The sequence below is a fragment of the Lutra lutra genome, chromosome X (genome assembly GCF_902655055.1).
Source record: "Lutra lutra chromosome X, mLutLut1.2, whole genome shotgun sequence".
Lineage (NCBI taxonomy): Eukaryota > Metazoa > Chordata > Mammalia > Carnivora > Mustelidae > Lutra > Lutra lutra.
The window spans coordinates 35282512-35306879 of record NC_062296.1 but is presented as its reverse complement, the minus strand read 5'-3'; the positions used below and the strand labels follow the sequence as shown (position 1 = coordinate 35306879).

General features: G+C 43.4%; 1 protein-coding gene across 8 annotated transcripts in view; it reads right to left on the bottom strand.

The window, feature by feature from the left end:
• The window catches only part of CHRDL1 (chordin like 1), a 117483-nt gene that overhangs the window by 19268 nt on the left and 73847 nt on the right, over window positions 1-24368 (bottom strand). For 5 of the 8 annotated variants that reach the window (XM_047716345.1, XM_047716344.1, XM_047716341.1 and 2 more), the window contains exons 5-7: window positions 21900-22045; window positions 19925-20018; window positions 4262-4329 (exon numbers count right to left, since the gene is read on the bottom strand). In XM_047716345.1, the coding sequence (XP_047572301.1) occupies window positions 4262-4329; window positions 19925-20018; window positions 21900-22045 (308 nt within the window). The remainder of the gene's footprint in view (window positions 1-4261; window positions 4330-19924; window positions 20019-21899; window positions 22046-24368) is intronic. The other 3 variants (XM_047716343.1, XM_047716339.1, XM_047716346.1) reach the window with 2 other exon arrangements.

Genomic DNA, 24368 nt, shown 5'->3' with positions numbered 1-24368 from the left:
GGGGGTGGCAATGTGTGATCTGGATTTGAGGGTAATGGCTCTTTTAAAGTTGTTCTCCTAAACAAAGGAACTGAAGAGGCTTACCAGAGACCATTCTGACCTTTTTCAGGGAGAAAAAGAAAAAGACATTAACAAACTGGAGCTTATCTTCAAACTCAGCTGTGAAGAGCCTGCTTGAGAGAGCAGGTCAAGTCTAGTCAGGTAGAAGTGGCCATGTAGCTAGGCTTTGTTTTATTCTGTTCTGTATTTTGGCATTATTTGATTTCCTGACTTGAAGTGCTGATAATTCTCTCAGGCTTTTTTTTTTTTTTTAAAGATTGGTCTGTCTGTCTGTCTGTCTATCTATCTTACTGAAGACCTTTCTACACACAACGTGGGGCTCAAACTCACAACCCGGAGATCAAGAGTCACAAGCTCCTCCAACTGAACTAGCCAGGCGCCCTTCTCTCAGGATTTTGAGGTGGTTCTCACACACTTTTTTTCTGATGGTTGGACAACCCCCATTACTGCAGAAAGTTCTCCAGGAATTTCTTCCTTACTTGTCCTAAGAGTGAAGGGTTATATTGGCAGAGACAGGAAAACAGGACAGTTCAGGAAAAGTCTTCAAAGTGACTTCATGGCTGTGAATCTAAAGTTATCACAAAATAAAAAGTTTAATTTAAAAAATGTCTTCAGAGAGGCACCCAGGTCGCTTAAGTTCCTGTCTTCAGCCCAGGTCATGATCCTGGGGTCCTGGGATCGAGCCCTGAATCGGGCTGCCGGCTCAGCGTTTGGCTGCTTCCCCTGCTTGTACTCTCCCTCTCTCTGTCAAACAAATAAATAAAACCCTTTAAAAAATGTCTTCAGAATGTGTGGTAATTCACACGGCTATAAGCCTGTTATAGCTTCATCACTGGCCCCCTGGGACCATTCCTGTCTGGGAGACACTTGGGCCAGTTTCCTTCCCAAACCATTGTTCTGACAATGTGAGTGAGACATGGATTTCTATCTGTTTCCTATTGTTTCTATCCTTAAAGCTTTCACTTTTCTAATGGTTAATCTCTGAGTAATCTTTTGGGGACAAAATCAGAGTTTGGCTGTCATCCAAAACAAAATTCTGCTTGCTTTCATGTTTTGGCTTTCCACCCAGCATCTATTTCTCCCTCCCTACAACACACACACACACACACACACACACACACACACACACACACACCCATGGTACCAGGACCAGTAAATGTGAAATTATGATCTGGAAACCGAACAGAAACCAGTTTAGGATTTTCCAAAGGAGCCATAATTGAGCCACTGGTTCTCCTTCGTGTACACTTCATAAAACTTGGTAAAATGGATGGTTTTCAACCCACTTGCCGAAATAGAGCCACCACCTGTGTTCCTATCGAACTGAAGTTTTCCATGGTTCCCTGTAAGTAGGAATGCTCTATTAAAGTGACAGGCTACCGAATTGGCAATGTGTCATTAAGGTTTCCTTTTTTGATCCCATTCAGACAGTTGGGCCTGCAAAGGATATCCAGAAGGGGTTCTCCTACCTTCTAATTTTTGGCTGGTCAAGAGGCAGCAATGAGTCTGAAGCACCTCTCTCTTATATGGGACAAATTCCCAAAGCACATTAACATTCATTAGAAGCCCCTCACACACATTTCACTCCACCTTCCACATCCCTTCCTTTAACACGTATTTCTTGGGTGCCTACTATGTGCCAGGTACATATTTTTCTATTACTATAGATACTATTTATTATTCAGATCACATCCCACACACATCTACCCCTTTTGGAACAAAGGAAAATATTTATTTATCATAAAGTGGAACCATCTGGATATTTTGGTCTACCGGGCCCCAATGTTTGTTTCTAAAGATAGGTCAATTCCTTTGAAAATCAATAACTATTTCAAGGCATTCTGAACCTGACCTCTTTTGCTACAGGAAGTATGGGATTAAGTTCAGCCCAATCTCCAGCAGTTTTGGAAGAAGGACGAGATGGAAGGACAAAGGTAGCATAAATGCTGACAAAGGCAGCATAAAATGAAGTCAAGAAGAAAGGCGCATTAATAGCCTTACCAGCAGGACCTCCGAGCTGGCCACAACACTTAACATTGGGGTCCAAGCACCCAGCTTAAAGTGTCTGAGACCCAAATTCAGGGAGAATGGCATGTGGTTGGTGGCCACGAATTTAGTCATTCTTAACATCCTCCCACAATAAAAAATGAGGGTGGATTAAAGGAGGAAATTCACAACACAGAAGATGGAGACTGGCATCATCTGTTAGGATCTGGAAGGAATCTCACTTCCTATAAAGCAGATAGAGGTAGATGGAGAAAAGCTTCTTAAATTTTTTTTTATGTTTTTATTCAAATTCCAGTGAATGAACCTACAGTGACATATGAGTTACAGGTGTACAATGTAGTGATTCCACACTTCCATACAACACCTGGCACTCATCCCCTCCTGAATCCCCACCACTTACTTTACCCAGCCTCGGGATCCATATGAACCTGCAAACTGGGAAGCCTACCCCTTCTTGCAGGAGTGCTGCTTGTTTTGAGATATCCATAGTGTTGTTCTCTACCTGACCCACAGGTAGAGAAACAGAAACAGCAGTGTCAAAATGACAGGACCAGAGAAGAAAGCACACAGATATTGCTTCAACTTGCACAGAAGGCAGAAGCAACACTGGGAAGTTTATATTGGCCATTTTATCAGGTTCCCAAAAACACCTTCCTCACACCTTCCTTATCCTTGGGTTTGCCCCATAATTCCTCAGGCTCTGGACTTCTACACAATGCTTGTTGCGAACTAATTCCACAAGTTAAAAAAAAACATTTAAATGTTATATACTGCAAAATTAATCGATGCTCATTGAAAAACATATGACGGAGGTACATGGGTGGTTTAGTCATTAAGCATCTGCTTTCAGCTCAGGTCATGATCCTGGAGTCCCAGGATCGAGTCCCACATCAGGCTCTGCGTCTCCCTCTGATCCTCACCTCACTTGTGCTCTTTCTCTCAAATAAATAAAATCTTTTTTTTTTTAAAGAAAAACATCCAATGATACAGAACAGATAGAGTAAAAAATCATGCTTTCTCTTTCCCCCTGCCCATTTCCACCCCTCTGAGATTACCACTCGTAATGTGTTGTTATATGATCTTCCAGATCTTTCCATAAGTATTAATTCATGCACACGCACACACTTACAATTTTTACATAAAGAAATGATAGTATAAGTTGTATCTTGCACCTTGCTTTGTTTACATAATATATCTTGGGGATCCCTCCACTCGAGTACTCTTCAATGTTCTGCATTCTTTTTAACAACAGCACTGTGTTCCACAGATTGGGTGTGTTCAACCAAGCCCCTATTGCTTACGTTTGGGTTCCTTCCATTTGTTTTGCTCTTAGGAAAATAATGCTGCATTGAATACCCTATACATTTTTTTTTGGTACCAGGGTCCAATGAATGTCCATGTATGTACCATGAGCACCTTCATACATTTTGGACATTTTCATAAATCCTTCTATATGATAGATTCCCTGAACTGGAACATCTCCTTTTCGGATTTTAAGAAGTTTGAGGTATGGCTGTATTTTGACATATGTTTTTGAGAAAAGGATGGCATTTTGTCAATTACTTTGAAATACACAGGGATGAGAGATGCTGTTGTATACACAGAGAGGCTTTCTATGAGGTTAGCACTGACAATGGAAATGAGATGCTGCAGGGTGGAGAAGGAGTATGCGACCTGCTTCCTTTTCTCTCTTGCAGCTGTGTGACTGAGAGCCTAAGGCTTAGGAAAGGCTTTATGGAGACATGTCCATGGTACCTCTGTCACACTTGACCTTAGCCAAAAGGCCGAGAAGCGATCATGGTACCTCTGCCAAAAGGATGGAAAGACCTACCTTACAGTCCCACAGAAGGTCCTCACTACTGAGGACAGAGGTAGTCACCTGCTTTCCTTCCAGAAGACAGAGATTTGGCAAACCATCCCGAAAGGCTACCAACTTTGGATCTAGACGGCGAGTACCTAAGAGCTGGGGCTGTGATTTCTTTTTGTTCACGTCCTGGCCCTAGTTACCAATTATACAGTGAACTTAAATGGCTAGAGTTTGGTGATGATGCTGTTTAATTTTCCGAGGAAAGGGAAAGAGCAGTGGTGTTAGAAATCGGCCCTTTTATGGAGTTGCTGGGATAATAGCCATGGAGAGAGGAAAGTTTGGACTGGTGCTGGGGAGGGTTGAATTATTTGAGCTATTCACACTTACTGCTTCTCTGTTGGCAGGTTGCCGGAAGATATCACCATCAGAATGTTCCCACGACAATTCTCCATCCCCTGTTTATTACAAAATAAAGACAGAGTTATACATACTTAGAAGGGAAAACCATAACCCTTGTGACCTAGCCACAGTTTTGGTTCTATGATCCCAAATTTCTCCAGACATTTTAAATGTAGTTAAGATGGCCATCCTTCCGGGAACCCTGGTGTCTCAGTCGGTTGGGGGTCTGATTCTTGATTTTGGCTCAGGTCATGATCTCAGGGTCACGGGATCAAGCCCCGCATCAGGCTCCATGCTGGGTATGAAGCTTAAGAGTCTGTCTCTCTGCCACTTCCCCCATCTCTCTCTGTCTCTGTCCCTCTCTCCTTCCTGAAAAAAAAAAAAAAAATGGCTGTCCTTTATAAAGTGACCTGGAAAGATTTCTCTCTGGATCTGTCTCAATTTTCAAAAACAACTCTGAAGAAAGTTGTCACTTTTTAAAAATTTTATTTTTTTAAGATTTTTATTTACTTATTTGAGAGAGAGAGAGAGAGAAAGAGAGAGAGAGGGAGTAAGCATGAGCAACAGGAAGGGGCAGAGGGAGAGGGAGAAGCATGTTGTCCACTGAGCAGAGAGCCCGATGTGGGACTCGATCCCAGAACCCCAGGATCATGACCCGAGCTGAAGGCTGTCACTTAGCCGATTGAACCACCCAGGAGCCCCATCCATTCACACTGTACAAAATTTGGGAAACAAAAGGGAAAATAATCACTTTCCATTGTGATATAGCCATCAGCCTCACTTTTGCTTACTTTATTCCAGTGTCAGTTCAGTATCTTGCAGTTCGTACTTAACTTGTGTTTAAACTACCCTTCTAAAATGAGAATTTCAAGGATTTGGTCTGTCATAATTTGTTAAATTCACCCTGATGTCTCTGAGAAGTTACGACCTGGTCTGAAAGTTAAGGTTAATCTTGTGGTGGCTGGAATGTTTACCTAACCAATATCCAAGTTGTACTCCTCTGTTTTTGCCCGAGATACCTTATTCTGGGTCTGTGTGTCCATTCTCTGAAGAGTGAACACTTATCATTGCCTCATTGCCAGAGTAACTTCTTTTGGGAGGAAGATCCTACCTTTAGCCTTGTGAACAACATACCACAGACAGTGATATTCCTCAGCCAATTAAAGATCACAAACCACAGGACAATTTCCAAGGATATTACCTTGTGTTACTGATGACCAAGTGAATCGATGGGAAGAGCTGGGTCTTACTCTCAGTATCAGTTAAGACATGTATTTCACAGGATAGATAGCAGGAAATATCAGAAAGTATCAACATGAAGAATTTTCTATTTGAATTTACCCCATGAGCTTTCAAAACCCACTTGGACATAGTAACATGTTTCTGGTTCAAGGAGATTGTAGTACTGAGGGAAAATTATGTAATATCATTGGCTTTTGGGACCTTCAAAAGACCTCAAAATTCCTTTGATGGCAATGTTATAAGGTAGTGATATATAATGATGTTATGGCTTTAACCCTTCACGATTTAAAGATCATCTCATGGAAAAAAAAAAATTATGAATCATCAAGATGCACTTGGGAGAGAGGCACCTGGGTGGCTCAGTCAGCTAAGCATCTGCCTTCTGCTCAGGTCATGATCCTGGAGTTGCCAGATGGAGCCCCACATTGGGATCCCCACTCAGTGAGGGGTCTGCTTCTCCCTCTGGCCCTCCCCCCTCTCATGTTCTCTCAGAGCTTTGGAAATGGCAAGGAACACACTGAAGACAGCCTGCAAGGTGTGGCTGGAGTAGAGAGTTCAGGGGTGAAACAAGAAAAATGGGGAAGGTGGAAAGAAAGGAGGAGGGGTGAAGAGGAAAGGGAGGCAAGGAAGGAGAGAGGGAGGGGAGGAGACTGGTCGTTGATGTAAATAAAGGTGGTAAATAATTGCTGTGTGACTTCAGAAAGAAGCCGAAGAATTCACATTTTATCCTGTAACCAATTTTTATGTAGAGGTTCCTACAGTAAAAGATGGTGATTTGTGGCAGCTTCTCTTGGTGATGGAGTGTCTCCTACCTGGGGGGGCAACTGGAATCTGGGAGGCTGTTTGTAGTAACATGTGACAGGCCCTGAGAAACTCTGAAATCATGGGGAAGGGGCAAATCAGACTACTTCAGATAAAAAGGCAATGATATGATCCTGATGGGAGATCTGATAAAAGAGGAGGATGGCAAAAGAGAAAATAGTGTAAAAGGATGCTATGGTGGCGAGGGGAGGGGAGGACGCCTGGGTGGTGCAGTTGGTTAAATGTCTGACTCTTGATTTCAGCTCAGGTCACGATCTCAGGTTCTGGGGATTGAGCCCTGCATCTGTCGGGCTCCATGCTCAGAGGGGAGTTTGTTTGAGGATCCTCTCTCCCTTTCTTTCTGCCCCTTCCCTGTTCTCTCTCTCTTTCTAAAGTAAATACATAAATCTTTTAAAAAAAAATATATATATATATATATTTTTTATTTATTTGACAGAGAGAGATCACAAGTAGATGGAGAGGCAGGCAGAGAGAGAGTGAGGGGGAAGCAGGATCTCCGCCGAGCAGAGAACCCGATGCGGGACTCGATCCCAGGACCCTGAGATCATGACCTGAGCCGAAGGCAGCGGCCTAACCCACTGAGCCACCCAGGCGCCCCTAAAAATATATTTTTTAATCAAAAGATGCTAGGCTTGCAAATCTGAACAGCTGGGAAATGGCACTGCCCTTGAATTGAATGAATAGGGATGAACTCAAATGTACTTCGTCCCTTTTCACTGGCAGTGTGGCGAGTCCAAGCTTTGTCATGAGCCAGATGAAAATAGGGGACCCAAGAGAAGACTGGAAACCAGAAGAGATTCACCAGCAAATGGCAGAACAAAATGGAAAAGCCATGGAATGTGTTTTGGGGCCCAATCTAAGTAGCCCAAAGAGAATAAATCACAAAGGAAAAATGAGAGAAGAGCTCTCGTCACCAAATATGTCCTTCACAAACATAGATTTAATGGTTGGTACTGACATGGAAGGTTTACTTAGCGTGACCTTTTGAGAAGTTCCATTTATTGCATTAAGGCCCTAGAGTCTTGAAAGGGCTTTTAGATAGTGTCCTGAAATACTTAGAGTCCAGGTAGAACCCTGAAGCAAGTAGTCCCTATTAAGTGAACAGAGAGGTCAGATGGCATGGGAGCAGACGACTAATGTCCTGTAACCCAAGTTCAGAGAAATGTGTCACAACACCCAAGCATTTGCAGGCACACGTGCATGCCTCAGTTGAAATCATTTCACTTCAGTTAAAAGCTCCTGGAGCCATTACTCCTGTACATATCCTCTCAAGTAGAAATGACTACTATTTTGGTTGCCTCTGAGCTTCTGATGCCATCGAAATGGCGTTCTCTAAGCTGGAGTGTTCTATATGTAAGGAGTCATTCTTTATTATTTGAACCATAGTTAAATTGGAAGAATCTTCTTTGGCATTCACATTTTGTTCAGCTGTGACCTGGGCCAAATCCGTCTGGATTGCTGATAATAGGTCGGTCTGTTTAGCATCTTAGGTACTATAGTTTAGATATATCTCAGATATATATATGGGACAAAATACGTCAAAGAAAAAATTAGCAGCAGTGCCCTAAAACCTATTCTATTGCTTTTTTTTTTTCTCCCTGATTCGCTGGGCAAATTGTCTTGAGTGAGAAGGAACTTTTTTTTTTCAGCCAGGGCTTTATCTAAAAAAAAAAAAAAAAAAAAAAAAAAAAAAAAGAAAGAAAGAAAAGAAAAAACAAAAACAAAACAAAACAAAAAAAAACCCACACTGATTCTAATGGAGACAGATGGATTCTAGTTAATTCCGAGAAGCAACAAGATGTAATTTTAACCAATTTTTAAAACCAAAATGAAAAACAACTCTAGTGTACTGTATGTCAAACAATATTCATTTAACCTTAAAAGCCACATGTGTTGTTTATTCAAACCTCAATTATATTCTGAGTGGTACCCTATGGAGCTAAAATGGCTTGGCTTTCTGGTAATAAAAGAAATGAAGAACAAGCATTTGAAAAATGGTCAAAAGCTGGGCTACAATTCAGACTGTTTATAACTCCCATTGCTTCCATTAATCTCTGGTTAGCCTGAGTAGGTCACAGAAGTAAACCCTGTCCTCTCGAGAGGACTAAGTGTACAATGAGATTATTAGAAACCCATGAAGATAAGCCTCAGAAAGCAAAACTACGCCAGCATGTGGTCACATCTGAACCACACACAACATCATACATAACATGTCCCATAGGTCCCGATGGATCTGGGACAACCCACTTTCATGCCTTTTTCTGGCAGAGATAATTACTAAGATGGCCCTCTCACTTTCAAAAGTGTCTTGGTTTGGATGGGAAGATATGTAGTCACTCTAATCATAAGGCACATGGCAATGAAATGAATCCCCGAGACCAGGGCGGGGCGGGGACATGATCCCTGTGACAAGGGAAAGTGATCTCTATACTTTCAGAGGAACACGTCGAAATCAACAGAATCAGGGCAAATAGTTAAAGGGCTTTTGAGGGAAATCAGGAGAGTGTGGAGAGGAAGAAAGTGATCGTGACATCTCCACCTACTACGTGCCAGGTTCTGGGATGGACCACTTGATAGCCCGGACAGAATACCCAAGCTGGAGATGAAAGATAGAGTAGAAGCAGATGACTCAATGGGGGTCCTCTGCCAAACATCTAATTCTCTAAATTCTGTTGAGAGGGAGCAGGCATGCTGAAATTTGAGTGAAGCTTTGAAGAACTCTGGTAAAAGGATTCCCCACTGGTAGACCTTTCAGCTAACAACGATATATAGTACTACAAGAAGTCCTCCAGTGTTTTATAGATGGTCATGTGTTCTAGAAAATACTCTGCTGTCAAATAAAGCACTTTATTGTTTGGGCTGTCAATACAAGCTCTTAGCATTTTCAACAAACTATCTGCTTGAGAAACACCAAGACACAGACAAGGGGGAACTCCTGCCAAGAGTAGCTAGCCAAATCTGAAGAGGAGTACAAAAGCATTTATCCAGGAAAGTCAGAAATACATACTTTTTAAAAAGAGCATTATGGGAGTGGCCAGTGCTTATGAGAGCCAATCATGAGGGAGGCAAAAGAGAAGCTATTAGCCACAAGCCACACTCTGCTCTTTCAATAGCTATGGAGATCCAAGCTGATAGTTAGAAATGGGGTCTTTGAGTCATCCCAATAAATCTAATGGAAGCGTTACCATATCTGGCCCTGGGGAGCAGAGTTGTCACGAAGTCTGCTCCTTCCAGTAGCCTCAGAGTTCAGAGTCCCCTCAGTTGCTCCACATCCCCAAGTTGAGAGGCAACAGAACAGTCATGGCTAAGAGAACAGCCCACACCAGCCAGACTGCCTGGATCCAAAACCTGGCTCTGTCCCTTTTTGCCTGTGTGACTTTGGGCAAGTGATGAACCTCTCTGAGCCTCAGTTTCCTTATTGCTAAAATGGGGACAATACAACCTAGCCCAGAGAGTGGTGGGGAAGAAATGGATTAGTGTGCGCAAAGAGCTTAGAACAGGGCCTGGCCCACCAAGTGTTATTCCCCCTCTTCTTCCCATCCTTTCCCTCTGCTTCTTCCTCCTTCTCCTCAAGAGTAGCTCAACCCTGGGGAAAACCCAACTTAAGGAGTTCAATGAGCATGCATGGTAGCTATCAAGGAAAGGCTCTGGATTAAACAAACAAATGAAGCCCAGCAGTAACAAAAACATTTATGCCTGCCCGTAGGAAAGGGAATCCTTTCATTTCAAAATCATTCCATTTTGAAAGCCAGGATCTTGGATGCAGGGAAAAAAAAAAAAAAAAAAAGGCCACAAGGATGTTTTCCGCTCTTTCCTTCTGAACTGGCTAAGATTCTCTCCTAGTCATCTCCTTATTTTCCTCTTTGTCAAAGAGGCATTTGAGTTTTAACGAAATCCCTTATTTTTTCTTGGCTTAAAATGAGGACAGATATCTGCTTCATTGGGAGAGAGTGCAATTTTATGGTCCTAAAGTGGAGTGGTCAAAGTCCAAGTACCCCTCCCCCCCCAAAAAAAAAGAGAGAGTCCTGAGCTACCACATCCATACATGGAAAAATAACAAGCGGATGGAGAAGGGAAGCTCAGAGATCTAGCAACGTTTACTGCTGGTCATCCTAGGAATGAATGGAAAGCAGTCAGTTTAAGGTCCTTCTATCCACAGATACTGCATTAGCTACCTGGCCTTATATCCAAAAAAGACCTGGATGTCTGGAGGGAGTAGGGAACATGGGGCTGGTTTTAATGGCTAAAGCCAAGGTGTAAATGGATGTAGTCATTCCAGTAATTTGCTGGAATAACTGGATCCTGGTATCCATTGTCTGCTTGCCCGGGCTATGGAGACTTGGAATTGGTAAGTTCTTAAAGTTATAATGTAGGTAATATTGAAATCTGACCTCCCCTGCCTAACATAGCTCCTTTTGCTCACATTTCTTTTTTCTCTTTTTATGCTGTCAGTTGACAATTCAGACTAAGTTCTAGAAATACTGGGGTCTAGGCTCATGAAGACTATTCCAATGAGAATAATGGACACAGGCAGTGTTTCTGGGCAGTATTGGCACCCCCTGGAGTAATTAGAAGGACAGGGCTGAAGGAAGAGTGACTTTAACCTGTGAAGAAATACTTGCTCTGACGTGCTCGCTGGGAATTCCTTATTTTTACGGTAGAACCAGACGCCTATAGACATGAAAAATGCTCCAATCCCAGAACAGGATGGGGGCATTTATTCCGCACGGCCAGTTAAGATCTGGGTTTATTCATTTTTTAAACTCAGTATGAAAGTCAATGCTGTCTCATCCACAGTCTGAAGGGCATTCTATGAAGAAACATATTAGACATAAGAGACATGCCCAGAAGGAGCACAATGACCACCAAGGTTGGGAGTTCTGGGAGTATCAGCAAGCACATGAAGATGAATTCTGAGCACAGGGGAGAGAGAGAGAACAAAAACAAGCTGGAAAGTTTCCACGGAAAAAGACAGGCCCTGGTGGGGATTTAGAAGAAGAGAGGAAGGCCAAGGGTGGGATATCTCTCAGATGATCCTTTCTTCATGAACATGAACGGTTCACCTAAGAACAGGGCTCATTAACAGTGGTCAAGCTCTTCTGTCACTCTGAAAAGATCAGAGTGTTTCAGCACAGTTTGAAGTTTAGGGAGGAGCACAGCAACTCAAAAACCATAAACGATGGAGTTCATTTTTATTTTTTTTGAGAAATGTGTCTCATTAATGATATTTCCTTCCTTATCATTATGACCCACTGATGGTAGTGTTTCTGCAGAAAATGTGGACCAAACTAAAAACAACGCTAGACCAATACAGAGTGTCGGTATTTGGAGGTGCTGTTATTTTCTCCAGTTTTGTTTGATTTTGAGAACTTTGAAAACTTGGGTAGATTTTTATGATGTTAAAAATAAAATGAACTACCTTGTGCATCACTTCCCTCATGATCTCTGCGTTCCAGCCAAGATGGCATCGCAGGTGTAATTTTGCTGTTTTATTGCAAAGAGAAATCACGAGTCTTAGAAGTACAATGGCACTTCTCTTGAGTACTGACACACTGCTTTTAAACAGTTGCTTCCGTTTTCAGTTACCTCATGGAAGTTCATAGAAATAGCTCAATTTCATGAAATGAGATTCAGTTTTCTCCTTTGGCTCTTTGCAAATGTGTTGGATAAATGAGCTTGGGTTGAGCATGTTGGGAGCTTAGTCATCTCTCCTGCCTCCATAGCTAGGACTACACATGGAGTGCTGTCAAGAGCTTTTCGTGGCTCTAGCTCTTTATTTTTAATAAATCAACCACAAGAAATGCTTAACTCTGTGCTACGGGACACAGAGGAAGAAGGTGTTCCTTTTCCAGTTAAGGAAGCAAGACCCATGAAACAATGGAAAATATAAGAAAATATTTAAATGTTGGACTCTATAAACCAGACTAAGCCCTGAAAGAGGTCTAAGAAGGAGCTCAAGGAGGACTCAAGTTATCGGGTCAGGCTCCTTTGAAGGGAACTTTGAAGCCCAACTCAGGCTGGGCTCTTGAAAGATGGGTAGGGTCAAAATCCGAGGAAGAGAGGAAGGAAGCTATTCCAAGCTTGTGGAGGGAAGCTATTCCAAGCTTGTGAGAGCTAAGAGAGGCACATAATTGGAATGAAAGTGGGAAGGACCATGGCATATTTTAGGACAAAGAGAATAGCCAGCCTGGAGTAGAAGGTGTGTGTGGGTTAGTGTCAGAGAAACAAGGATGAGTAGTAGGTTCAGGGAGCGTCAGCTTGCTTTATAGAATGCCTTTAAAAACAATCTGCGGACATTGAATAATGTGCTAAGACATGGTGGGCCCTGACCAACATGACCAAGTAGTTCTGTAAGAAGAAAAGCCTGGACTAGAGTAGTATGCACATGTACAATGGAGGAAGGACAGTTATAGGCACTCCTACAGCCCGAGGTGGCCAGTTTCACGGGGAAAGCAGAAGTCAAGGATCCTGGGAGTTTGAGACTGCCATTAGCTATGTCCCTAAACTTTGAGTCCCTCCTCTCTCACAGGCAGTGAAAAGGAATGTGGTGTGCGTTGAGGCTGGAGAGACAGTCCGAGGAGTCTTCTTTCACCTCCTTCACAAGGTCGACCCCTCTTCATTACTAGCTTTTCCAAACCCTTTCTCTATAGCACGTGGCACAGTTGCCATTTTGTATCTACTTGATATTTGATATTATTTGATATTATCTATTTGATAAATGTGTCTTCTGCACTACAATCCGCTAGGCGAGGTTCCCTGTTCGTTTCGTTCACCATTGTATCTCCAGCACCCACACAGCACTGGGTACTTGGTGGGTGTTCCAGAAGGGTGAAGAAGGGTGAAAGAAGGTAGGTATTCCTGCTTTTTCAGCCTATAGGGAGCAGTGGGACAAAGGTGTCCCCTGCTGGTTCTGAGCGGGTAGGCTGAGGCCATAATGGGAGGAGCTGGGCAGTGTGGTTACTCTTCTAGGATTAAGTGCCAACATGTCACGCATGTTCTCTCTCCCCCTCTACTCCTTGCCTTAGGAGAGGTCCCTTGTTGCGTTCCCATGAATGGCTCCCACCAGGGAGTCTAAGAGTTTGGGACTCTAGAGCCAGGTTGACAAGGTTCAAATTCTAGCTCTGCCACTCACTGCCACGTATCCTTGGGCCAATCACGTAACTTCCCTGCCTCAGTCTCCTTATCTGTAAAATTGGGTTAATAATTGTTCTAACTTTGTTGGGAGGATTAAATGAGGTTATCACACACATCAGTGCTTAGACCACTGCCTGCCACATACATACTACGTATGTACACTGTCTAATCAGGTTTGGCTCTTAATACAGCCAAAAGCCTACCTCCCCCCAAAACCTCTCCTTTGTCTAGAGTCCAAGTACATAGCCTTTCCCTTTGCTTTGGCAAGATAGTCAGGAGACAGGAAACAGAAATGATAAGTGGTAGAAGGAAGCAGGAGGGGGGTGGGTTTGGGTTTGAGGCCTGCCGGCCCAGAATGTGGCAGTCGTACAAGATTTTTCTTCTGATCAAGTTTCCCTTCGGGTTCCAGTGGCTGTTTGCATGCTACTTCCAGTCCAGATGAGATTTGCTCAAGTTCCAGCAAGGACATGCCCCCTGTCAATGCCCTCTTGACCTGACTCAAGCCTCAAGGACAGGTCGAAATCCCTGAGGCTGGAGTTGAGATCCAGTCTACAGCTAACGTTGCCACATGACCCAGGAAAAGAGACATGTACCTGTGTCTGGGGAAGGTGCAGAGAGCCTGTTTCCATGCGGCCCTTTATGTGAACGTCTGCAAGCTCAGCACTCAAAAGGTTATTTCTTCTGCAGTATTTTTCCTGCAGTTAGGGTGGTCAGCATAGGGGAGAAGGGTGTCTGCATTCCCTGCTGTGTGAGTAATATGCTTATGCAAGACAGACCTTTGTAAAAACATCGCTTCAGCAGGAAAAAAAATAACGAGGTGTTTCCAAAATTAGCACTTCAAAGGACATTCAATCACATTCTACACAACTGAAAGATGTAAAGAAATTAGGGGCAGAGAGAAAAGCATCAGTTTTATGAAAGCGGAGGACTGAGCCTTCACAGGGAAAGATGAAAGCGAAGGATTTATTTCGGCTGGAGGAGAGATCGCAGAGAAAGAACTTTGCGAATTGGCAGGTGTGTGAAGGGACCGTGCATGATCAGTCGGAGCTCACTTTTATGTGTCACTTCTGAGGGCATCATAAAAGGAAAGAAATTTAAACTGTGACAAGGGTCGTGTTGAGAAGATGGCGAGTCCCAGGATCTGTTAACACAAGAGGGATGAGAAATGAAGTGCTGTGTGTGGAGATCAAGTAAAGAAAAAAAGGCAAGACTATCAGACATAGAGGAGAGCGTGCAATCATATTACCCTGGGCTAATAAATACAATAATATTATATATGAAATATAATCATTGTCTCAAATAAAGCAGTAAGTCTGTATAAGACTTTCCCCTAGGTCTCCACATCATCTCGGTTAATTTTTACAACCTTTCCATGGGTGACACTTATTATAATCTCCATTTTCAGGGCTGAAAAGAAGCAAAAAAACAAAGTTCGATGGGGACAAGCAGATCGCCCAAGGTAACATCACTAGTAGGCTGGAGCTCCATAACTTCAAATCTGAGTCCTTGTGGCTTCAGGGTCTATGTCTGCTGCCCCACACATGTCTCCCAGAGGTAATATCATGTCTTTTGGCAGTTTCCTTTCTCTTACGAATTGTTCTTCAGTTTAGATTTCTTACCCTATCCTTTTCCCCAAACAAAGTAACCTCAGCCCGACAACTGGATTATAGCAACTGGATTGTTATGCAAGCAACTACAAACACCTAGGCTCCGTACAGACTCTCTTACCTTCGGAGCAGACTCAAGTGACATTGGGGCAAAGATGGGTAGGGAGATGAGGAACAAAATACCCATCTTTTCTGGCTTAAATGTCATAGCTGTACTGGTGTACAGACGCACACACTGAGAAAGCGGGAGAGAAAGATCCAGGTTCTTCTTGGAGCACAAACCAAATCAGGCTGTGGCTAAATCCACATTGGCTTGTGAGGACCTCTGGAAAGAGCATAGGAAAAGGGATGAGCATACACTGGTACTCGGAACAAGGTCATTTCTTCCTTTTTTTTTTTTTTTAGATTTTATTTATTTATTTGGCAGAGAGAGAGAGAGATTGAGAGAGAGCGAGCGCAGGCACACGCAAGCAAAGTGAGCAGCAGGCAGAGGGAGAGGGAGAAGAAGGCTTCCAGCTGAGCAAGGAGTCCAATGTGGGGCTCGATCCCAGGACTCTGGGATCATGACCTAAGCCGAAGGCAGAGGCTTAACCGACTGAGCCACTCAGGTGCCCCAAGTTCATTTCTTCCTAGAAGAAGTATTACTTACAGTGTCCTGAAGGGCAATGGGGGAGGAAAAACCAGTTGGGGATCAGAAATGACACCGTGTAATTTCCTACTGACCATGAACCAATGGACAGCAAGTACCACCCCTACCACAGTCTATTGGTAATTCAGAGGCAGAAAACACAGGAATAATATCTTACGTTAGTTGTATCTAATTCAAACTATAACTTTGGCAGTATTTCCAAGCTAGCATGCATTCATTCAAAGAGTGCTTACTCTGTACCTAGAGCAGGGAGGGGGAAGAAAAGATGAACCAGGAATAGTTCCTGCCTTAAGAAGCTCAGAATTGCTGTGGAGAGTAAGACATGGGTACACATAATAAATTTAAAAAAAAAGGTAACAAAGTGATTAATGCTACAGGAGCAGCACCCAGTAAAGGCTGAGGAGTCTCGGAAAGGAAGAAGGTTTACTCCTAACTTACAGGATTAAAAAAACAAAACGCTTTCGGAGGAGGTGGCAGATGGGCTGGTCTTCGGATTAGCAGGATAAACAGGAATTTGGGCTGGAGAAATGAGGGATGGCAGAGGGAAGGCAGAGAAGAGAGAAAGGCCTTCCATCTAGTATTTATCATAATGCACCCAGAGGACTGCACAGGCAGAATCTGTGGAGGCAGTGTTTGAGCTATGTCTTGAGAAACCTGTAGGATTTCCAAAGGCAGAGATGGAAGGGAAAGGCTTTTCCAGAAAGAGGCAATGTTCTCTCCTCTAAGGTCTATCTGTACATGTGCAGTTCTTAAATAGGCAGCCATTTTGTTCTCTTGACCTCCCAGTTCCTTCCCATGAAATGGCTGTCACACATTCGTCTCAAAGTTGGTTGCCCAATGGTTGGAAGTAGATACTCTGACCATTCAGAGAGTGACATTTGTTACTTTTCTATTGCTTCCAGGATTCAGACTTTTAATATGCTAAATTTAAGTGCACTAAAATCAAACAGAAACCACTATTCAGGGCTGCCTCCAGTCATCCATTTGGTCTCAGGAATGGATTCTCAAAGAGGAATCTATGGACCACCAGCCTCTGAGTGGACAGTGGGGCCTGCTGACATGCACATCCCAGGACCCTACCCCAAAGCTGTTGAATCACGCAACTGTTGTCTGAGGATCTGAAAGTTCTCCAGGTGATTTTGAAGCACACTACAGTTGGAGAAATCTTGAGGGGGTAGAGTGAAGACACAAAGACAAGAGAGCACAGGGACACTGGGAGTGGAACCCAAGGTGTGTGAATCAAAGAATGTGGGCCTAGAAAGCTAAGTTGAAGCTACTGGATAGAAGGCCTTCACTGTCTTGAGGCAGGGGTTGGTGTGTACCCCTGGCAACAGGGAGCCATTCTTTTTAGCAGCAGAGTAAAGTGGGGAAGAGCCTGGCATCTGGACTCACTAGCTACATAACCTTGAACAAGGCTATTAACTTCTCTCTGCCTCAGTTTCATCATCCATAAAATGGGAATACTCATCATACTCATCACACAGGGTCATTATGGAAGTAAATGAGTTAATGTCGATAAAGTATTTAGAACTGTGACTGGCAGGGTGCCCAGGTGGCTCAGTCGGTTGAGTGCCCGAATCTTGATTTCAGCGCAGGTCATGATCTCAGGGTCATGAGATCAAGCTCCACATTGGGCTCCACACTGAGCGTGGAGTCTGCTTAGGATTCCCTCTCTCTCCCCCTCTGCCCCTCCCCACACCTATCCCACTTGCATGCTCACACACTCTCTCTCTCTCAAGAAAAAAAAACTGACTGGCCTTAGTAAGTATAGTATGTATCAGCACAAATACTTTTTTTTTTAAAGTAAGTTCTATCCCAACATGGGGATTGAACTCATGACCCCGAGATCAAGAGTCACATGCTCTAGCAACTGAGTCAGCCAGGTGCCCCAGCACAAAGACTTCTGAGTAGAGATGTAGTATGGTTAAGGCTATCTTTCTGCAAGATGAAGCTAGCAGTAGTGTACAGGAGTCATCTGCCAATCCCCTCTCAGTAAATCCTATCATTTACCCCCAACTCAGTGCTTCTCAACTTTGGCTGCACATTGAAATCACCTCCCTCACCCTCCACCCCCAGCCTGAACATAAATCTATCAAGGTATTTCCAATAAGCACCCATGGTCAAAAAGCAATGCCCTAAATATATTTCAGATTTGTCTGTTTCTCATTCTGGAGTCCTCACCCTATACAAGACATGGTGCTAGGTCATTTTCCTGCATGATCTCATTGAAACCTCATAAGCACTTGGAAGTAGGTGCTAACAACATTCTCCCTGTAAAGATTGTTAGAAAGGCTGAACGCACTGCTCATGATTATCCAGCTAGAAAGTAGCAGGACTGGGCTTAAAGCCAAGGCAGCCTGGTTCCAGAGGCTCCTGTCTGAACCACAATTCTCTACTGTGTCCCCAAAACAGGCACCTGCCCTCTCACATTAAGACAGGCTACTGAGGGGCGCCTGGGTGGCTCAGTGGGTTAAGCCGCTGCCTTCGGCTCAGGTCATGATCCCAGGTCCTGGGTTCGAGCCCCACATCGGGCTCTCTGCTCAGCAGGGAGCCTGCTTCCTCCTCTCTCTCTGCCTGCCTCTCTGCTTACTTGTGATTTCTCTCTGTCAAATAAATAAATAAAATCTTAAAAAAAAAAAAAAAGACAGGCTACTGAGCTCCCCTTCTTCCTGGCCTCTCCCCTTGCTTTGCTGCCTACCTCTAATCAAGTGTAGATGCAATAGCCAATGAGGTCTTTTAAGACATCCACTGGTTCATGTTATGCCCTGCTCACAACTTTCCAGCGGCTTCCCAAGGTACTTAGAAACTGAATACAAACTCCAGCCCACAGCTTTGAAGGTCCTATATGGTCTGAGCCCAGTTCCTTTCTCCAGCCTCATGTCCAGCCAGGGTTGACTACAATCACTACAGGCCAGCTACAGATCCTCAGATGCCTCGAATGCTCTGAGCTCTTCCTTGTGTAAGGCCCCTGAATTTTCTTTTCTTCTGCCCAGAATGGTCTCCCTTCAGGAGTTTTGCATGGATGGCTCTTTTTCATCTTCCAAGTCTCAGCATAAATGTCACTCAGAGAGGCCTTCCCAACCACCTGATCTAAATGCTGTCCTTATTTCCTATCTTATTTCCTATTTTAGTCCTTTATTTTCTTCATAGTACTGACATTGTTCCAATTTTTATTTGTTTGTTTATCATTGGCCTTCTCTGGTAGAATTTGAGTTCCATAAGAGCAAAGAAACAATCTTTGCTGCTATGCATGCCATGTATGGTTGTAGAGGGTACTGCACAAATTTGCTGCACCGAAGGGGGTGCATTCACAAGGATTTTTCTGGCAAATGGTGGTAAAGTCTCTTAAGTAAAAGGATTCTCTTTGTAACTTGCATAGAGATGCAATATAGGCTGACAGTGCCTTGTATGTTTACTCTACTTGCCAGTATGTATCTAGCTTCTGGCACAGAGCTGAACTTAGAGTAGATGCTCAATAAATATGTTGATTGGATGGAAGGAAAGAAGACGAAATTAGAATACTGCTAGAGGGCAAGCCAGAAAGGAGAGGGATATAGAAGACAACTGATAGATTTAGTAATTTGAGAAGAGGAAATAAAAGAGAAATGAAAGGTGATTATTTGAGAAAACATCGGTGGTGTTGAGAGGTGTTGAGAAAACATCAGTGACATTTTGGCTATAATTTGAGAAGATGATGTCTTCTGCCTTCCATTTTGCTTTTCCTGAGTTTGTCACTGACTGTGGGGCTTTAAAGAATCTATCTAAATTTGAGGTTTTAAAGACCTTACCTAATTTGCCCTGCGCAGTCTTCAAAACGTCAGGGCTTTGCAAAGCCCGTTCTTCCTGTTAAGGTTGTGCATGGAAATGGCTTGTGTTTCACATGACAGTAACACGGAGGCCTGGCTAGAAGGGATTAAGGCAGAAGCGACACAGACACTCACTTTCTCCATAAATGATGCTCACTCTTTTTCTCCTGCCACACACCAGGGCAATTTCTTTCAGGTAGTGGCCCTTAAAATCAGTGTTTCTTTCCTCCCTTTGGTGAATGGACTTAGCTTCCCCCCAACTCTGGCTAAAATCTAAGGCGACCATGGAAAAATTCCCTTGCTTATGACACTGGGCAGGCATTTCCTTCTCCTCTAAATCCTGCTATGCAGTATGGCAACATCCCTCTGTCTTGGGATCTGGGACACATACCTCTGCACAGCCGGCAACAGGAATCAGGAACGGAGACTGGGAATGCACAGGTTAACTTGGGGCAAGTCTTGAGACCACAGTACACATTCCCCTCCTGCCAAGGAGAAACAGAATTAAAGGTCAGGGGGACATGGGAATAAATGTAAAGGCTTCTTAGCTCGGGACCTGGGATGAGTAGGGACTCGAAACATGGCACTCCTTCCCAGTGTTCTCCCATGGTTAGTTCTAGACACTTCCTAAATGTTATTATGTTTTATTTTCTTCTGTTTACTATTTCTTCATGCCAGAGACTACGTTACTGAAGAGTTGGCCCTCCTTGTTGGGCCTCCTCATCTAAGATGGTACAAAGCGGTCCATGTAAGGGCCACCATTGGCCTGCCAACCCCCCCCAAAAGGTCTTTTTCCTCTCTTTTCTGTTCATTGTATCCTCTGGTCCCCAACACACCCCAGCTGGATATTGGGATCTCAGGGAATGCAGATCTGCATGAGAGCCACCTTTTATAATGCTCCAAACCAGGGAGATGAGCTCTCTGGGGTAATACAAAACTATACAAGATGATCTGAATGGACAGTTCCATTCAGCACAAGGCAAGGGAGAAGAGCAAAATTACCTGCTATGTCTGTCTTTACATGGTTTCCACTCCCTAAAGTTCTATGCTCCAAACATCATTCCTTAAACCTTGTTTTTTTTTAATATCTTATTCATTTATTTGAGAGAGAGAGAGAGAGAAAGAGAGAGAGCACGAACAGGCAGAGGGGCAGAAGGAGAGGAAGAAGCAGGCTCCCTGCTGAGCAGGGAGCCCAACGCCATGGGGCTCGATGCCAGGACCCTGAGATCAGGACCTGAGACAAATGCAGATGCTTAACCATCGAAGCCACCCAGGTGCCCCTAAACCTTTTTCTTAGAAAGATATTACTCTGGGGCTAGAAAGGTCCCTGAAAAGTCATTAGTAAGGGAAGGCCACAACCAAATTCTCCCAAACTACCGAGATACCATATTTTTACTAAAAGTTACCAAGGGAAGAGATTCTAGAACTTCCCTCTGCATGCAATCCAGTGTTTAATGCCCTTACAATAAAAAAAGTTCCTACATTGAACTTCATTCCCTCACACTTCAGTTGAAACAGCCATTTTCTTCCATTTTCTGGTTCCACCTCTTACATTTTCTGGACTGCACAATTCCATGAAGATATAATCAATATACTTTATTCCTAGTTCTTCTGACAGATTAGGTCAGAGGAATAATCATGTTTTGCTGAGAGAGTTCTCACTGCAGGGCATCAGGGGCAAACTGATTGGGAGAATACATCAGATGGGAACCAAGAGATAGCCCCATTTTTTTGTGAACTGGACTGAGTGGCCTTAGATGGCACCAATGACTTTTCTGTCCCTAGCATCCCCAAGGCTTCAAACAGTTGAGTTCTTCTGATGAAGGCTTTGCTGGGGTCACCATTGTTAAAAGAGGGACAGATCAAGACCATCAGCTCATGCTTGTGCATTTAAACAGTCCTAATGTTTTAATAAAGACCAGGATATGACTATGTCTGATTTCTTTCACATAGGTCAGGATTGTTCAGGGCTTATGAAAATCAGGGAGTCTGGATTGACAGGATTAGGGTTTAAAGTAGGATTTAAATGCAATTCACCTTGGGGTGTCCTGGGTGGCTGAGTCAGTTGAGCGTTCAACTCTTGCTTTCGGCTCAGGTAATGATCACACAGTTCGTGAGATCGAGCCCTGAGTTGGGCTCCATGCTCACCAGGGAGTCGGCTTGAGATTCCTTCCTTCTCCCTCTGCCCCTGCCCCTGCTTGCTCTCTTTCTCTCTCTCTCAAATAAATCAATTAATCTTTAAAAAAAATGCAATTCGTCTTCCTTCCAAACACCTTATAGTGTAGGCTCCAAGTACAGGTGTAAGTATAGGAGGAGCTCTGGTGTTGGGGTAGGGCTAGCAGGGACATTAAGACACCAGGTCTTACCGAACAGCTGCACTGGGTACACTGATTGGGTTGCCGGTTCTGAAAGAGCCCTTCAGCCATGAACAGCTCACCGTGTTGGTAAGTGGTCCCGTTGTACTCACACGACTTGCTGGTCACCTTATTGTTCGCCGGTGGTAGGGAATCTTCTGGGACAGGGTGGAGAAAAACCATACCAAGTACTGGCTTCATTGCAAAGAATTTCATAAATCCCAACAGCAGATGGGGCTGTACCACACAGAGGGAGTTAAAAGATAATCCCTGATTCAGTGGCTGAATGGCAATGGGCATGACCATCCATCTATTCTTTCATTTGCTGAGCATTTATTGAGCACCTATTGTGTTCCAGGTACTGTGATGGACATGAGAGTGAAATCAGAGAAGGAAAAGGACCCTGCATTCACAGAGCTAAGAGACCAGGCGAATGACATGTTAACTTGCCCACAAGGACAGAGTCCTTTCAGAAGAGGAACCATCTATTATAACTGCCTTTGTAACTTTATCCCCTCTCATGTTTCATATCGCTTGGCATGTGCTTGTATGCTTATTCTGGCCTCTGGAGTCCTTGCTTTTCTTTTAATGAAATATGGTTGACATACATAGTCTTCACTTACTTTTAATTCCATCACTAAGCTCACCCTCTCCTCCCACTCTTTTCTACCTGCTGAAGTCCTGTCTGATTTTGAAGGCTCAGGAAAAGTCCCTTTTCCTCTATGAAATATTCCCTAACAGCTCCAGCCCACGACCTGGCCCTCTCCAGACATGTGATTTCTGAAACACACAATCCAGCACTTGAATGTTACTGTAACTCCCATTACAGCCTACAATTTACGAAGCCAACAATTTACGAAGAGATTTCACATACGTTTTTATAAGGGAGCCTCATAACAACCCTATCAACCAAGTAAATCAGATCCTTAACTCCATTTTTCACTTGAGGATAACAAGACTCAGAGGTTGGCTTTTCTGAAGTCCCAGATATAGTAAGTGATGACCCCAAATTCCATCTTTTCCTGTCAACCTAGGTACACATGTGTATGTCCTGCTTTTTAAGGACTGGGTTGCTGCCTTATAGAGTTCCTCTTCTCTGTGATGTCTAAAGCAGGATTGTCATGGAGCAAAATATTAATGCACCGATGCATTTGATGAGTTGATTCTAATCAATGGTCTCAAGATGTCTTTTTACACACTCACATGTGCACACACACCCAGCAATGAACAAGCCCCCAGATTAAACGCATTGTTGATGTACAAACTAACAATAGATATAAATGGGGCTTGGAAAGTGCCCTCTGTAGAACAGCAGAAAAAGAGAGTCAAGGGAGTTGTGTGTTTCATTAGGGGAAGGCTTAGACAGTTAGACCATCCTTTCTTTCCCATCAGTCAAAAGTATAATGCAAATGAGTCCATTTTATGGGTTAGTTATAACTCAATACAACCATTTAAAACAACAGAAAGATGCTCTGGTTTCTCTTGAGATCATATAAATCTTTCATTTTTTGAAAAAAGCAGAATGAAATTATTGTTAGGATATAGGTGAAAATTATGAAGGCTAATGGTAATAGCAGTAATAATAATAATAGCTCACATTTACTGAGCCCTAATTAATATACAAGGTACAATGGTGAATGCTTTTCCATACGTGATTACATTGGCTTTTACTAGTACCATTCTGAAATGGACACGATTATGCCCATTTTGCTGATGGGGAAACTAAAGCTTAAGAAAATAACTGTCTTGCCCCAGGTCTCACAATTAGCGAGCTTTGGTAACACCAACATCTGAATTGATGTCTGACTGATTCTAGAATCTTCCATCCTTCCCACTACGAAGGAGGGTGTTAATCATATCAAACCTGTAACAAGGGAGGGACCGTTTAATTTAAAAACCAAAACCAATGGAACATGAAGGCTGAGTTGTCCCCCTAGAATGTTTTGGCCTACAATACCCAGGAAACTGATATCACATTTACTCTGGCTCCAGCAATTTGCGTAACTAACTCGATTCTATACTTTGCTATGTAACTTGACCTAGCTATGAGTAACTCATTCCTTGGGTGTTAACTAATTATTAATGACTCCTCACAGAATACAAAAGTAGTTCCTTAAAAAGAAGACTTAGGGGCACCTCGGTGGTTCCATCGGTTAAGAGTCTGACTCTTGATTTCAGCTCAGGTTATGATCTCAGGGTGCTGAGATCTAGCCCCACGCTCAGCAGAAAGTCTGCTTGAGATTCTCTCTCTCTCCCTCTGCCACTCCCCTCACTTGCATGTTCTCTCTCAAATAAATAAATCCTAAACAAAAGTAAAAAAGAAGTCTTAGCTTCTAGAGCATGTTTAACTCATACCAGTTGACCCTAAGTGCCTGCTCCGGCCCACAGGTACACACAACCAGACAGCTGCAGCTAGTATACAGGAGTAAAATTCACTGGAGAAAGGACAGGGGCAGGCCCATTCACCCCTCTGGGCTCTAA